Here is a 17,987-nt window from a genome sequence, read left to right as displayed (position 1 = left end):
TACAGCTTCCACAAGTCAGACCTTTTTAGGTCTTGTTTGGACTTCCATTCTCAGAGATGCTTCCTGCTGCGGGAGAAAATTCTCCCCATAAGGGCTTTAGTGCACACCGCTATCACAAAATTGATAGTTACCCTCAGGGAGGCCACGTCAGTTTTAGGGTCCCTGGCAGCATGTATCCTGACAGTTCCCTGTTCACAATTCAATACCAGTTCACTGCAGAGGGAGGTGCTTATAGCACAGACTCAATTAGGGGGGGGTTGGAGGGAAGTATAGTCTTTTCTTCTCAGTTAAGGGTTTCCCTCTGTTGATGGCTGGACAGTCAAAATCTGTCAGAGTTCCCTGGACTTTCCATATCTCAGAGATTGTCACCACAGACGCAAGTCAGGTTGGGGGGCCCACTTAGGGGTTCACATAGCCCAGGAGGTTTGGACTCACTGGGAAAGTCGGGGTTCTTCCAACTTGAGGGAGCTTTGGACCATCAGGAAGGCTCCAGAGACCTTTTTGCCTCTGTTAGTCGGTTGCCACATTTAGGTTCTGTCGGACAGCAGGGTGGCGGTCTCTTACCTAAATCACCAGGGGTGCACGAGATCTCCCTCACTTATGGAGGCAGCACGAGGTAACCTCTCCTTGGCACAGACTCATCTCGCCTCCCTCCCTGCCCTACACATGCGGGGGGTGGACAACACTACAGAAAATTTCCTGAGCCGCTGTCAGGTTCGGCAAGGAGAATGATCCTTGAATGAGAGGGTCTTTAACCAAATAGTGGGCCTTTGGGGTTCCCCAGTTCTGGATTTTTTTGCCAACAGGGCCAACAAAAAAGTGGACGCTTTCCACATTTTATGGAAGACAGGACTCCTGTACACATTTTTCCCATTAATCCTGATTCCAGCAGTCCTGAAGAAAGCCCAGGAGCACAGGACAAGATTGATTCTGATAGCTCCATTCTGGCTCAAGTGGCTTTGGTTTTACTGGCTAAAAAGAATGTCCTTGTCAGATCTGTGGGTCTTGCCAGAAACTGCGGACCTCCTCTCCCAGCGACCTCTGCTTCACCCTCCAATTTCAGGCCTTCATTTGACTGCCTGGAATTTGAGAGGCAGTTATTAGCAGGCCAGGGCTTCTCTGCTAATATAATTACTACCCTCTTACAGAGTAGGAAGCCAGCAACCACAAGAATTTATGGCAGAGTGTGGCATAAGTTCCTTTCCTCCTCAGGTGAGAGTCCGGGAGGGAGGCTGATAGCCGCCATTCTTGAATTTTTATAGAGGGGGCTAGAATTAGGATTATCGGTTAGCACCTGAAAGGTACAGGTAGCAGCCTTGGGGGCCCTCTATAATTACAACCTAACAGGGGACAGGTGAGTAAAAAGATTTATTTCTTCTTGTCAGAGATCCAGGCCTGTCCCTTCCCTGGTATGTCCTACTTGGGATCTAAACTTAGTTCTAGACGCCTTAACAGGGCCTCCGTTTGAACCCCTTTTGCAGTCCTCCATCAGACTCATTACCTTTAAAGTGGTTTTGCTGGTCACTTTGACTTTCGCCAGAAGAGTGAGTGACCTTCAGACCCTTTCGGTCAACCCCCCCATACACTCGGGTCCTGGAAGGTAGGATTATACTACGTAAGACCCGGCATATTTGCCAAAAGTAGCTAAGTCTTTCCACAGATCCCAGGAGATAGTCCTTCCCTCGTTTTGGTCGGTCCCTAAAAACTCAGAGGAGGCAAGGCTCCATTCTTTAGATATCATCAGATTAGTGCTTCAGTACTTAGAGGTCACTAGTTCTTGGAGGAACAGTCAGGCCCTGTTCGTGTGCTTCCGTGGAGCTAGAAAGGGTCTTTCGGCTTCAAAAGGATCCATTGCTAGATGAGTAAAGGAAGCTATGAGGGAGGCCTATATAGCTTAGGATAGACCAGGGCCGCATGGTATCACCGCGCATTCCACCATGTCCGCATCTTCCTGGGCCGAAGGAGCTAACGTGCCTCTCGAACAGATCTGTAAGGCAGCAACCTGGTCTTCTCCTATGCCTTTTTTCAAGCACTATAGGTTAGATTTATCTTCCACCGTGGATCTTATGTTTGGTAGAAGAGTTCTACAGACTATGGTCCCTCACTAAATTTCATTTTCTATAAGAATCTCTCTCTCTCTGGTGGCGCTGTCCTGGTAAAGGGAAAAATTTAAATTACTTACCGGTAATGGGTGTTTCCGGAGTCCACGACAGCGCTACTACTTCCCACCTCCTTTTTCTTTTAACGAGTACACTCTTGAGTGTTATCCTCCACAGTTTACAGGTGATAGATAATGTCGGTGTTGCTATATGGTTTTATTTCAGTGGGTTTCCTGTCCTAAGATGGGTGGACCTCTCTGGTGGCATTGTCGTGGACTCTGGAAAAACCCATTACCGGTAAGTAATTTAGATTTTCCAAAATGGCCTGTCATCCAAGAGACATACAGGTATGGCTAATTTCACCTCTATGGCACTTGTATACCCATATTAATAGCTAAAAAAATCACCAAAGGGTGACAGATTCCCTTTAATTTATACTATGCTTTATAGGTGATTGGGCTGCAGCTGCAAGGCACCTTAGAAAAAGTATTCAGTTTGTAAGCCAACGTTATGGTTCATCCAGCATAGAACTTGGCCATGAACTTTTCAAGCTGGCTCAGGTATTATTCAATGGGTAAGTTTGTTTCCTATCCATTAATGTAACTCTAGCCTGATTTATGGTTTTGGTTTTAATATATATCAAGTGTTTTGTCATTCAAGTTTAAGCGTCTCTTTGCATTGGTGTTTTGTAGACGTGAAGTAGATGATGCCATGGCCATTATTCTACGAGCATGGGACATTCTTTCAGTGCACTATGGACCCGACAACAGCATGGTGCAAGAGCTGCAAGAAATGAGGACGTGTCTACTGGAGCTTCCTGGGATGAGGAACGTCTGGGAGAAATAAATTGTTCGACTTGAATGAACTTCCTAAAGCTTCTCCTATTCACGTACTTCATAAAAAAAGCAGCACTTTTCTATGATTGCATCTCTCAGCACTTGTGAACTCCCAGAACACACTTGCAATTAATGTATCTTTGTGAAGCAACTGCTAAGGGAACATTCTTGACTAATTAGACTTGTTACACATTCTGGGGATGTTGCTATTCCCTTCTGCACTCATTTTTTTTTTTTTTTTAATTGAATTACTCCACGACAGGGTTAATTTTCTGGCAAAGAAATGAAACGCGAGACCGTGATTCCTGAGCAATAAGTAAATCAGACTTTATTGCATGGGATTGTTCTAGCATATAGCAGAGGGTAAGAGTTTAGCCGAGACCTCGCCAGTATATAAAAGAACACCATGTAGGATTTCTTAGGTTGTAAATAGGTATTTGGTGTAATACTGTAGATTTTTTTTGGGGGGTGGGGGGGGGGGGTGGGGGGGGAGCTATCCCTCTTTATTGAAAACTTAAACAAGAAGCTTAAGATATTTGAGAATACTCTAAAGTAGCCATCACAATCATTTCTGAAGAACATGCATGTTGTCTTGGAGAATAAATCTAGTTATTTTTTGGATAAATATGGAGCCTACTTTAAAGTCCTGTTTAGAAGCAGATGGAGACCGGTAATTTTTCTTAAAAACATACAATCATGGGGCACAAAGTTTCACAAGGAGTGGAGAAATATAAAAGACATTAATGCTGATTTATTAAAGTTGCTTAACTTTCACCCATTGCATCTCGTGACTGGTTTATACTATTTGTTAGTTGGCTTACTTTGGTCCAGAAAGTTGTCTTTTCTTTTTTTGTGCGGTATCCCTACACCCCATTCACCCTCTTACCAATCGGCTACACCTCTGCACTCGGTGCATCTAGAATGTGTCTAAAACTGGTAACTGTGGCGCAAAGCATGAAAGACAGGGTTTTTTTTTTTGCAAAAGTGAAGCCGGATTTCTGGCTCATTTGCCTTTGTAAATCTGTCCCCTCGAATCTGAGACATAAACACAATTACAAACCTCAATCAAACCACAAATCTAATAATTTTTAGTCATCTGCATGGTCATGCAAAACATTTTGGTGCCTAAAAGGTTTGTTTCACTTTTTTTGATATGAATCAAGCACAGAAATCATGTGGAATAACCATAAAAAAGATTTGCCGTCCTTGTAATACATAGATGGACTAAGTCAGACTTGCAGTTGCTGCAAATAATTTAGAGGAGTGTTCTCATCTTCATCAGCACGCTGCTCCCCAGCGTCCCTCTGCACTCATGAGGATAGACAGTTCACACCTCATCATGGTCGTACCACTGGTCCAAACTTAGAGCTCTGATGCTGCACGCAAAATCTGCTTTGATTTTGCAGCTTGGGAGAAGCAAGGGACACTAAAGCTGGTCAGACCGCTCGATCCTGCCAGCTTCAGAGCAGCCCTAAATTAAAGAGCCTCCAAGCAGCGCACGTTCATTGCATATGTAACTGTCCAGGCAAAAGCGCTTTGCAATTGTAACCTTTTAAAGGGAATCTGTCACCAGGTTTTTGCTCTCCCATCTGAGAGCAGCATAATGTAGAGACAGAGACCCTGATTCCAGCGATGTGTCACTTACTGGGCTGTTTGCTGTCAATGTTTTCTCTGATGCAGATCTAGCAGTTATACAGCGCTCATGAATAAGCTGGACTACCTGGCAGCACGCCAAGTAGTCCTCTAATGATAATCTATTGCTGAGTAATCAGTGATTTTATCACAACTACACTAAGCAGCCCAGTAAAGGTGGCTTTACACACTGCAACATCTCAAACGACATCGCTGTAACGTCACCGGTTTTGTGACGTAATAGCGACCTCCCCAGCGACATTGCAGTGTGTGAAACACATCAGCGACCTGGCCCCTGCTATGAAGTTGCTGATCGCTACAAATCGTTCAGGACCATTCTTTGGTCCTTTGTTTCCCGCTGTGCAGCAAAGTCTCAGTGTGTAAAGGGGACTTAAAACACTGGAAACGAGTGATGTGTCACAATATCTGTCAATCACTATTCTCTGTCAGTCGGTCTCTCCCTCTCGGTCTCTATTCTCTCTCTGTCGGTCCATCACTATCTCTGTCCCTCTCTCACAGTCTGTTGGTCATTTTCCCCTCCTCTCTCATACTCACCAATCCCCGATCCCCGGCGCGGCGCTGCACGGCATTCACACTGCTGCGGCGGCTTTTCCTCTTTTGAAAAAGCCGGCCGCTCATTAAACAATTTCGTATTCCCTACTTTCCCCGCCCACAGGCGCCTATGATTGGTTGCAGTGAGACACCCCCCCACGCTGAGTGACAGGTGTCTCATTGCACCCAATCACAGCAGCCGGTGGGCGTGTCTATACTGTGCAGTGAAAAAAATAATTAAAAAAAACGGCGTGCGGTCCCCCCCAATTTTAATACCAGCCAGATAAAGCCATACGGCTGAAGGCTGGTATTCTCAGGATGGGGAGCTCCACGTTATGGGGAGCCCCCCAGCCTAACAATATCAGTCAGCAGCCGCCCAGAATTGCCGCATACATTATATGCGACAGTTCTGGGACTGTACCCGGCTCTTCCCGATTTGCCCTGGTGCGTTGGCAAATCGGGGTAATAAGGAGTTAATGGTAGCCCATAGCTGCCAATAAGTCATAGGTTAATCATGTCAGGCGTCTCCCCGAGAAACCTTCCATGATTAATTTGTAAATTACAGTAAATAAACGCACACACCCGAAAAAATCCTTTATTAGAAATAAAAAACACAAACACATTCCCTCATCACCAATTTAATAAGCCCCAAATAGCCCTCCTTGTCCGGCGTAATCCACGGACCTCCAGCGTCGCTTCCAGCTGTGCTGCATGCAGGTGACAGGAGCAGGAGAAGACACCGCCGTTCCTGTCACCTCCACGCAGCTAATGAAGACAGCCGCGCGATCGGCTGAGCTGTCACTGAGATTACCCGCTGTCACTGGATCCAGCGGTGGATGCAGCGGTGGCCGCGGGTAACCTCAGTGACAGCTCAGCTGATCGCGCTACTCACCGCCGCTCCTGTCACCTCCAAGCAGCAACTGAGGTGAGTAGCGCAATCAGCTGAGCTGTCACTGAGGTTACCCGCGGCCACCGCTGCATCCACCGCTGGATCCAGGTAACCTCAGTGACAGCTCAGCTGATCGCGCTATTGCCTTCATTAGCTGCGTGGAGGTGACAGGAGCGGCGGTGTATTCTCCTGCTCCTGTCACCTGCATGCAGCAGAGCTGGATGCGACGCTGGAGGTCCGTGGATTACGCCGGACAAGGAGGGCTTTTTGGGGCTGATTAAATTGGTGATTTGGGAATGTGTTTGTGTTTTTTATTTCTAATAAAAGATTTTTTCAGTTGTGTGTGTTTATTTACTGTAATTTACAGATTAATCATGGAAGGTTTCTCGGGGAGACGCCTGACATGATTAATCTAGGACTTATTGGCAGCTATGGGCTGCCAATAACTCCTTATTACCCCGATTTGCCAACGCACCAGGGCAAAATCGGGAAGAGCCGGGTACAGTCCCAGAACTGTCGCATATAATGTATGCGGCAATTCTGGGCGGCTGCTGACTGATATTGTTAGGCTGGGGGGCTCCCCATAACGTGGAGCTCCCCATCCTGAGAATACCAGCCTTCAGCCGTATGGCTTTATCTGGCTGGTATTAAAATTGGGGGGGACCGCACGCCGTTTTTTTTAATTATTTAATTATTTATTTCACTGCACAGTATAAACACGCACACCGGCTGCTGTGATTGGGTGCAGTGAGACACCTGTCACTCAGCGTGGGGGCGTGTCTCACTGCAACCAATCATAGGCGCCTGTGGGCAGGGAAAGTAGGGAATACGAAATTGTTTAATGAGCGGCCGGCTTTTTCAAAAGAGGAAAAGCCGCCGCAGCAGTGTGAATGCCGTGCAGCGCCGCGCCGGGGATCGGGGATTGGTGAGTATGAGAGAGGAGGGGAAAATGACCAACAGACTGTGAGAGAGGGACAGAGATAGTGACGGACCGACAGAGAGAGAATAGAGACCGAGAGGGAGAGACCGACTGACAGAGAATAGTGATTGACAGATATTGTGACACAGCACTCGTTTCCAGTGTTTGACTAGCTAGGTCGTTCTGCAGGTCCCGATCGCTGTTGCGTCGTTGGCCAGGTTTGCCTGTTTGACAGCTCACCAGAGACTCACCAGAGACTTTATAGCGATCCCGGCCAGGTTGGAATCGCTGGTTGGATCGCTGAAAGTCTCAGTGTGTAAAGGGGCCTTAAGTGACACATCGCTGGAATCAGTGTCTCTCTCTCTCTCTACATTATGCTGCTCTCAGATTAGTCGGCAAAAGTCTGGTGACAGATTCCCTTTTCCCAGTATGGATTTTAGACTCTATTGTTAGAATAACGTATTTTCTCTGCATTAAGCTCATATGCATCACAATGATAGAAAGCACTTGTTACAACGGTCACCGTACAAATTTATTGTGAAAATGGAGTACTGCACTTATGATATAGATACTGTGTTTTTCCAAAATTAAGACCTCCCCTAAAAATAAGCTCTAGCAGGGATTTTCAGCATTTTCACAGCAAGGCTTAAATATAAGCCCTCCCCCGAAATTAAGCCCTAGACGCAGTTCAATAAAGAAGTGTCCGTGCAGCTAAAAAAGTTAAAGATACTGCAGGACACTTCATTATAGACAGCGGGCACCCCGCAATCACACTCACCAGAAGCTGAGCGGCAGGACCTGTAGTGATCTCTCACACACACACACACACACACATCGGATCGCACACATACTCACCACATCCAGCGAAATCGATTTCTTCTTGCTGGCAGAATCCTGAGAGGCTGTGCGGTGGAGCGCAAGGACCTGCCGCAATGCTTGCTTACAGGACCTGCGGACAGACACGTGACTTCCCATCATTCCCTGTGGTCGGAAGTATTCTGTAACGCTGGATGTAGTGTGTGTGTGTGTGTGTGTGTGTGTGTGTGCGTGTGTGTGTGTGCGTGCGTCAGCCAGCATCAGGGGAGGACGGCGTGCAGCACCCACCGTAGATCACAGGGAGGACTTGGGAGCCACGCAGACGTCCGGGTCTGGTAAGTATGAGTCTCCTGGGAAGTGTGGGGTCTGCTTTTTTTGCGGGGGTAAACTTACCCCCAACCATGTTTCTCCAAAAATAAGCCCTAGTGCTTTTTTTGGGGGGTAAAAAAGTATAAGACAGTGTATTATTTTTGGAAAAACACGGTATTTAGCTGACACAAAAGTAATGTCTTGTCATTTTGCTCTGAAATTTCACAATTTTGTCCTTGTTCATTTTCTTATATAATTTTATATTGGGTGTGTACATTTTAGGCAAAGAGCTAAACATTTCCAGCATACACAAAGAGTTAAAATATAACATGCAACCTGCCTACAGCCATCACTTGAGGGAGCTCAACACTGTGTCCGCACTTTGCTTTTTTACCTGCTTTTTCGCTGCTTTTTCAACTGCAGCGTTTTAATGCCAAATGGATGTGTTCTGCTTTTCAAGCATAGTCTATGGGAATTTGGGATTTGTTGTGCGCACTATGCTGCTCAAAACGCTGCGTTTTTTGTGGCAGAAATTTGGGCAAAAACTCTGCTTTTTAAAGAAGCAACATGTGAGTTATTTTTGTCATTTGCGTTTTGAACTGCAAGTACCTCGACGCAAAGTGCGGACATAGCCTAAAAGCAGAGTTTTTGCCCAAATTTCTGCCACAAAAACGCAGCGTTTTGAACAGCATAGTGCGCACAAGAAATCCCAAATTCCCATAGACTTTGCTTGAAAAGCAGAACGCATGCATTTTGGCATTAAAACGCTGCAGTTGAAAAAGCAGCGAAAAAGCAGGTAAAAAAGCAAAGTGCGGACACAGCCTAAGAGCTTACCGTAAACTGCTTATTCATTAAACTCAATGGTCTCAATTCATTAAGGCGTTTTCCCTAGAATTCTGGCGTAAAATGCCTTAAAATGTGTTAAAATCTTTGTGCCACTTGAAAGTGCGTAAAAGTAATGTGACTTTCGGCAGTTTTACACTAGTTACCAGCAGCTTTGCCAAAATTGACGGATCTGAGATTGGGCATGGCAAAGTCCACCTAGAAATTCATCATAATATACAAGACAAAATTGCTGTTAATTACCCCCAAAATTTTATGCTAGCCCTTGGCTGGAGTAACATTTCTGGTGGAGGCACATGGCAGTCATAAGATGGGCCAAATTCATTAAGAAGTAGATTAATGAAGTTGTCGCATCTTACTGCAACGCTCCCTATACAACGTACAAAATGCTAGCTTTAATGAATTGGGCTACATGTCTTTTAGATGTGTTGGATATTTGGAGCTGTGTATCAAGAAAACAAAGCTCCAATTATTCTGCACAGAACTTTAGACCTAAACGCAGATAATTAAACTCCGTGATGTACGATAGATTTTATTCTAGGAACTGTAGCTGCAGTTGCCATTTTGAAACACAAATGAACAGCGAGTACATGTATTATTACTGCACCGTGGATTTGTATATACTTGGGGGAACCCGGAGTAGATATGAAACTCCTGGATTTCGGAGTTTAGCTAGTCTTCGGCAAAAGAGGGCAATAATAGTCACAGGCAATTTACAGAATCCAGACTTAATTATTAAGGCTGCAACAGTCAAAAACAATACATGGTGCTTAACGGGAAACTTCTTTGGGATTCATTACTTTTCCAATAAACAGGAGAGCACCGTTGCTTTCAGACCGGAGAACAAACAGGAATGGGTGGTTGAGGTGGAACTCCAGTGGGAAATGTTGGCGAGTGCTGGGGTCCACTTTTGGTGCACTTTCCACTCCATCTTCATTCAGTTCCAGGACAGCCTTGTGCATAACATGGGTGAGCTTCACTGACTTGGCGGAGATCTTACTAAAGTCAGGAGTTGAGAAGAGAGGTTGAAGCTCTGGAACAACAAATATTCATTCTGTTAAAACATGGTCAGTGGGAATATTCACGGTGGCAACATAAATAGCACTATTGCATTACACAGGGAACATACGTAGCTCTATTGAGTTTGCCTGATATCAGTATTTATCAAAAGGGGGTGCTGTGCCTCTTTGGTTGAAAATATCAACGAGAGTGTAGTTTAGGGCGCTAGACACAAAGCCTCCCATGACTTCCTATAGTGGTGCTGATGTATTCAGTTGCAGATACAATTAAATAAAGCAGCGCTCCAGGGAGCCATATTGACCTTCCTGCATCACGCTCTCGTGGCTTCACTTAAGGCCCAGTCACACACAACGACTTACCAGCCATCCCAAAAACGATGCGACCTGATAGGGATCACATGTAAGTCGCTGGGAGGTCGCAGGTGAGATGTCACACAGTCAGATCTTACCAGCGATGCAGGAACAATACAGGTCGCAGTAGCGACCTGTATAACGATCTCAGCAGTCACTGTGACCCTGTCACACAGTGTCAAACACACCGATGCTTCCTGCCCAGCAGGACATCGCCTTTGAAGAAAATGGCCTGGACCATTCTGCAATGACTAGAGATCTCACAGCAGTGGCCTGATCGCTGGTAGGTGTCACACATAAAGAGATCGCTAACGGGATCGCTACAGCGTCACGGAAACCGTGACTCACCTGCGATCTCGCTAGTGATCTCGTTATCTGTGACAGTACCTTAAGATGCTGTTAACGTCATCCATCAGGATAACAGATATATAATATGGCTAAACAGGAGCATTCAATGTGAGACGAGTGGGGTTTTTGTCCAGACAGCACAGGCTGGCAGTATTTGTTGTCCAAATATTCAAGACAACCGCTGTACATATGCCCTACTAAATGTGGTAGATTTACATGTTCTCCCACTCAGGACCTCACCATACTAGCCTTTGCAAAGACCTACTCTCACTATGAAAACCATATATTGTTGGTCTGCCTCTTTAAAGGGGTTTTCCATTGCTTTCAAATGTTTGAACCGTTCCATGAGTCCATAAGGTCCAAAATTATGTGATTGTAGGATGCCAATGGGCTGGAGGTTTGCTGAAGGCTGTGTTATATACAGAGCCTTGCGAAAGTATTCACTTACCTTGGCTTTTTACCTATTTTGTTGTTGCTTTTACTTACAGCCAAAAATTGGAAGGCTTTTTGATTTTGCCAAAACACATGTGGGAGACTCCCCAAATGAATGGAGGAAGGTGCTGTGGTCTAATGAGACCAAAAATGCACATTTTGGCCACCAAGGTAAACGCTATGTCTGGGGCCAAACATACAGTTCATCACCCCAAGAAACATGGGGGTGGCTGCATCATGCTGTGGGGATGTTTTTCTGCCGCAGTGACAGAGGAAATGGTTTGAGTCGAGGGGAAGATGGATGGTGCAAGATACAGGGATATTCTTGAGCAAAACCGCATGTATCATTCGGTCACTAATTTAAGACTGGGATAGAGGTTCATTTTCCAATGATTCAAAGCATACTGCTAAATCCACACTCTAGTGGTTTAAGAGAAAATGTGATAGGAATAGTCAAAGCCCAGAGCTTAATCCAATTGAGAATGTGTGGTTAGACATAAAGATTAGAGATGAGCGAAGCAGAAGTTCAGTTACGTATGCTGACCACTGGAGCGTGCATCGCTGTGCTCGGGAACGCTCTGCTCAGCCCAGTGCAAGCTACTTGCGGTGTTTGATTTTCTCGCAGTGGGGGTAGCAAGAGACTTATCAGATGTAGTATGTACAAAAAAAAATCCCAAAACAACAACCCCATCCACCCTCCTTCAGAAGTGTTCTGTTTATGGCTGGCTGCATGTGGGCGGAGACCCAACTGCTGAAATAGTGACTTCCAATGGGGTTCAGTCCAGGTCCCAAATCAAGCTTTATCTAAAGTCCGGCTGAACGCACTGAAATTCCATGGGTCCACTCACCTCTAATAAAGATTGCTGTTCACGAAAGGAAACCATAACAGATGAGGAAATGTACCACTTTTGCCTTGAGAAATGTGCAAAAATCCCAGTGGCAAGATGTGGAAAGCTCCAAGAGACTTATCCAAAATGACTTGCAGCTGTAATTGCCGCAAAGGTAGGCTCTACAAAGTACTGACTTTATGGGAGGTGAATAGTTATGCATGCTGAAGTTTTTCAGTTTTTTTGTTTCACAATAAAAAGAAAACCAAATGTTCACAGTTGTAGGCATGTTCTTTATATGAACTGATGCAAACCCTCAAAAGAAACTAAATACATTTCAGGTTGTGAGGTAGCAAAACAAAAAAATGCAAAAAAAAATGCCAAGGGAGTGATTACTTTTGCAAGGCACTGAAGGAGAGTGTGATATTTGTTTTTTGTATTACAGTACATAGAACAAGCGGTCAGACAGTCACAGGTTCAAGTCCTCTGAGAAGACTAAAATAAATATAAAAGTAAAAAAAAAAAAAAAAAAACAATCACCACAGCCTTTCAAAATAGTTAAAAAATAGAAAAGAATAAACCCTTGGTATTGGGTTGTCTATAAAAAGTATAATGTCTTAAGGGGGCTTTACACGCTACGATATCATTAATGTTTGGTCGTCGGGGTCAAGTTGTTAGTGACGCACATCCGGCGTCATTAACGATATCGCAGCGTGTGACACTTACCAGCGACCTTAGGCGACCTCAAAAATGGTGAAAATCGTTCACCATGGAGAGGTCGTCCCAAAGTCAAAAATTGGTAAGGGTTATGTGTGACACCGCAGGAGCGAGGAACGTCTCCTTACCTGCCGCCGGCCCCAATGAGGAAGAAAGGAGGTGGGCGGGATGTTACGTCCTGCTCATCTCCGCCCCTCTGCTTTGATTGGTCGGCCGCTTAGTGACGTTGCGGTGACGTCGCTGTGATGCCGAACGTCCCTCCCCCTTGAAGGAGGGATTGTTCGGCAGTCACAGCGACGACGCCGACCAGGTAAGTATGTGTGACGCTGCGTAGCGATAATGTTCGCTACGGCAGCGATCACAAACAATCGCATGCGCGACGGGGGCGGGTACTTACACGGTCGCTATCGCTAGAAATTGCTAGCGATATCGCTACCGTGTAAAGCCCCCTTTAAAATGTAAAATTACTCACCCTGTACTGGAAAAAAACAGTTGGAAAAAAAGTAATAAAAAATTATCAAAATGTATTTACCCCAAAATGGTATCAATAAAAAGTCATTTTTCCTCCAAAAAACACTAGTCCTCACACAGCTCCATTGATGGCAAAATAAAAAAAAATCATGGGTCTCCAAAAATGACGACACAAACCATTTATTTTAATTTCTGAAATTTTTTCACCACTAAAATAAAACAAAAGTATTTAAGTTTCTTATCTACATAATGTTACTGAGAATCGTGCTGAAGGATCATTTTTGCCACAATGAACTCTGCAAAAACAATGACGGAATTAGTTTTTTTGAGATGTCACCAAATATGGACTTTTTTTTTACAGTTTTCCAGTACATTGTACGGTAAAATGAATAATCTCATTCAAAACTACAATTCATCCTGCAGAATAAACAAGCGCTCATAGGTCTGTGTAAACGAAGGAAAAAATTAAATCACAAATATGAAAATTAGAAGGGGTTGGATGTGATTTCATGAAAACTGATGGCAATTGTGCGTTTAAAGACATTGCTGAACTGTTCTATTTTTATTTGGGCGGGGGAGATGTTTATTTTCCCATAGACTACTATGAGGAGCTTTAAAAAAAAAAATGACATGTAAAAAAACACGAGTTAATTTTTTAAGTGTAAAATCCCTACATTTTTGCACTATAATAATAAAAAAATTGTATAAAAAACAGAGGAATAGATGAAAATGCAGCAGAAAAAGAATCCGAGTAGATTGCTATTTCATTTTTCTGTGCAGATGGCTTCACAAAAAAAGCAATACTTTTACGTCTTGAAACAAAACCTGAAACCTGGATCAAGTACAGATGAAATGGAGAAGTAGCATAAAGATCTATATTTGAAATCTTTATTTTTAGGCACCATTGCTTTTTTCTAAGGTCAATGTAGTTGTGATGATCCCTCTGATAAAGCACGGTGTGTATGTAGACTCACTTTAAGACTGAAGTCACACTTGCGTGTGACTCGTGCGAGTATCAAATCGCACTTCCCGGACCAGGGGCGGCTCTCCTGACAGGAGCGGGTCAGCATCATAGAAATACATACAGTGGAGCCACTCCTGGCAGAAGAGAAGCCAGCCGGTCCAGGCAGAGCGATGCGATACTCGCACGAGTCACACGCAAGTGTGACTCCAGCCTAAGACACCACACACAGACTCAATAGAGATGAGCGGACCCATGTATGTTTGGGTTCAGCCAGACTGAACTTTGTTTCTGGACCCCAAACTGCATGTAAGTCAATCGGGACCCAAACTAACGAGCTCGACACGAGTAAGAAGTATAATGGAAGTCAATGATTGGGCAGTTCGGCCCACATAGAGCCAGCCATAAACAGACCATTTCCGGTGACGGCAGGGTTTTGGTTTTTTGTTGGGTTTGTTTTGGACACACTACTTCCGAACACATTTTTTCCCCGTGAGAGTCATTTAGAGACTGTAAACGGGTCTCACTAGGCCGAGCAAGCCTGAGCACCCTTTTGCACGATCAAGTGGTTACCATACGAACTGTATAAAGACCTTTTTTAAAAGACTGTGTTCAGGTTCGAGCCCTGGACACCCAATATTTGGTACGAACATCAAACTTTACAGTTCGGGTTCGCTCATCTATAAGCCGCAACTGAACCCATTAATATTGACATGTTTAGGCAACTGTTTAATGTGTATGGTTGCGCCGGCTGTATGATGGTCAGGAGAGACAACAGTCGTGCATGTTAGAATTGAGATTGACAATCGCATTATCTTGGAGATATACCGCCAGCTGACGTATCAGTCTGTGGTGTTCTCATAGAGAACACAGGAGCGTTCAGCCAAATGAGTGCTCCTGTGTATGAGAGAATCGGCTGAGATGGCCATCATCTGAACCATCGTTCAGCCGGCAGCCTTCTAGTGTGTATGGCTGGTTTTAAATATTCCTATAACTTATCAATAACAAGGATTAGATGGTAGTGCTCTTCATAAAAATATAAATATTGCGCCCTGTAAATAAAATCTCAGTGTAAAAGGTCAGGAGATGCAAGTAGCATTAGCACTGCATAAGCTGTGAATGCTGTATATTTTCTCAGACACCTTCTACTATGTGCTCAACGTATTTTTTTTTTCCTATATCACACAATAAATTTCTCTGGAGCATGAAATAAAGTTTATTGATGTGCAATGCAATGTGAGTTAGCTCCCAAGAGCTGAGCGAAGCCACAGTATGTTTATATCCAGAGCATCCACTGAGGAGTACCGTACATACATAGACTCCCATATTACATTCCTCATCCGTTGTAAGCAAAGAGGATCTGTACCTGGGGGCTAAATTCTGCAGAGAGCATGTTACATCTTCTCTTCATTTATTTATTTTTTTATATAAAAATAGATTTTGTTAAAAATACTAAGCAGGGAAATGTCTTATGTCTCCAAGTTAGGTGGAATGGCATAATGCAGAATTCTAAAACACGCTGGCCACATGTGACCCCCCCCCCCCCCCGAAACAAGGCCAGGGGTAGGATAGGTCAGGTGATAGAGGGGCAGCTATTGGGCAAGCGACTTTGAATATGCCTGGTGACGTCTCAGCCGCAACGTCTAAATCTAAATGATGTCACGCGGCAGGTTTGGCACGTCCTGTACTTGCCAGATAGGTTGTCCAAGCAACAGGACCATACAGAAGACAATCCACACATATGGAGGTAAGCGATATTAGAGGAATTATACGGTATGTATGGAGGCTATATGGCCATTATACCTTGTATGAGGGAGCTGTGGGGCCATTATTCTGAATATCTGAATATAGAGGGATGTTGGCCCTTATGCTATATATAAAACTGCTGTGGTGGCCTTCAAATTATGCGTTCAAGGCAGTGAACGCCTTATATTGTATGTAAGGGAGATGTGCGTCCATCATGTCAAGGAGGTGTACCTTTCAATATACTGTATGTAGGGAACTGGTGGGGGCATATACTGTATATAGCTGGTTGTGGTTGACATCATACTATATTTAGCAAATCAGAGGGTTTATCATACTGTATGTAGAGAGCTGTTTGGGACATTATACTCAATAAGGAGAATTGTCAGGCCATCATAATATATGTTGAAAAGCTGTGGTGCCATCATACAGTATGTAGAGAGCTGTGGGTCCATCATACTGTATTTAGGGAGAAGTTGGAGGCATCATACTGTGTATAGGGATTGTGAGCACCTTATTCTATTTGTAGCAAAGCTGTGTGGCCATCATACTGTATACAGGGAACGGTTGGGGGCATTATACTGTATATAGGGGGCTGTGCTGATATACTATATTTAGTAAAGCAGTGAGTCCATTATACTGTAAATACGGTCCTGTTGGGGCATTATACTGGATAGAGGGGACTGTGGGTTCCCATCATACTCTATGTAGAGAAGCTGTGGGTCCATTATACCGTGATTAGGGAGCTGTTGGAAGCATCATACTGTGCATAGGAATTATGGGGACGTTATACTATTTATAGAGAAACAGGCTCCATCAAACTCTATATGGGAAGCTGTTGGGGCATTATACTATATATTGAGGGCTGTGAAGACATACTATACTGTATATAAGTAGGCTATGGGTCATCAAACTATGAATAGACAAGCTGTGGGGTCATTATACTGTATATAGGGGGCAATTATGATACTGTAAATAGTGGGAGCTATGTGGCCATCGTGCTATATATATAGTAGACTGTGGTGTCCTAGTACACTGGACATCGAACTGTGACACCATTTACTTGTATGAAACCGCAATGTAGCGGCTACACAAAGCAAACATTGGCCATGCAACCTCTTTTGTGATGTGTAGACCCTGCATCAATGTAACAATTTGTCACACAACCTAAGGAAACTTTTATAAGTGGCCCTGGACCCCACGTTTTAGTTTGAGACCCCTGGTGTATGGCCATGGGCATCTTGAAGCTGTCATCACAAACAAAGGCTTTTGTAGGAAGTATTAAATACATTTCAGTAAGAGCATCCAATACTTTTTTCCATGCTTTATTTCTCATTATTACACATGGGAGATCTATGGTTCGATTTCTTTGCCTGTGTGGATTGGATGGGTTTTTACCGACATCTGGTGAGAAATTCATGTCAGTGGCACCTTTAGAAATATCTTTGTGTATCAAATTAGTGAAGTCTTAAATACTTGTTTCAACCTCTGTGGTATATATGCATAAACACATATATATGTATATACAGTATGTACATTCATATGAAAAAGTTTGGGCACCCCTATTAATGTTAACCTTTTTTCTTTATAACAATTTGGGTTTTTGCAACAGCTATTTCAGTTTCATATATCTAATAACTGATGGACTGAGTAATATTTCTGGATTGAAATGAGGTTTATTGTACTAACAGAAAATGTGCAATCCGCATTTAAACAAAATTTGACCGGTGCAAAAGTATGGGCACCCTTATCAATTTCTTGATTTTGATTTGAACACTCCTAACTACTTTTTACTGACTTACTAAAGCACTAAATTGGTTTTGTAACCTCATTGAGCTTTGAACTTCATAGGCAGGTGTATCCAATCATGAGAAAAGGTATTTAAGGTGGCCACTTGCAAGTTGTTCTCCTATTTGAATCTCCTATGAAGAGTGGCATCATGGGCTCCTCAAAACAACTCTCAAATGATCTGAAAACAAAGATTAGTCAACATAGTTGTTCAGGGGAAGGATACAAAAAGTTGTCTCAGAGATTTAAACTGTCAGTTTCCACTGTGAGGAACATAGTAAGGAAATGGAAGAACACAGGTACAGTTCTTGTTAAGCCCAGAAGTGGCAGGCCAAAAAAAATATCAGAAAGACAGAGAAGAAGAATGGTGAGAACAGTCAAGGACAATCCACAGACCACCTCGAAAGACCTGCAGCATCATCTTGCTGCAGATGG

At 43.9% G+C, this 17,987-nt stretch overlaps 1 protein-coding gene across 1 annotated transcript in view; it reads right to left on the bottom strand.

Moving 5' to 3' along the window:
• Positions 1 to 9,411: 9,411 nt before the first annotated feature.
• The window catches only part of SERPINF1 (serpin family F member 1), a 144,409-nt gene continuing 135,833 nt past the window's right edge, over positions 9,412 to 17,987 (bottom strand). The window contains exon 8 of the mRNA XM_075335335.1: positions 9,412 to 9,928. Coding sequence (XP_075191450.1) covers positions 9,666 to 9,928 — 263 coding nt within the window. The 3' untranslated portion in view covers positions 9,412 to 9,665. The remainder of the gene's footprint in view (positions 9,929 to 17,987) is intronic.

The sequence above is a fragment of the Anomaloglossus baeobatrachus genome, chromosome 2, assembly GCF_048569485.1.
Source record: "Anomaloglossus baeobatrachus isolate aAnoBae1 chromosome 2, aAnoBae1.hap1, whole genome shotgun sequence".
Lineage (NCBI taxonomy): Eukaryota > Metazoa > Chordata > Amphibia > Anura > Aromobatidae > Anomaloglossus > Anomaloglossus baeobatrachus.
This window is presented reverse-complemented; position numbering and strand designations above follow the sequence as displayed.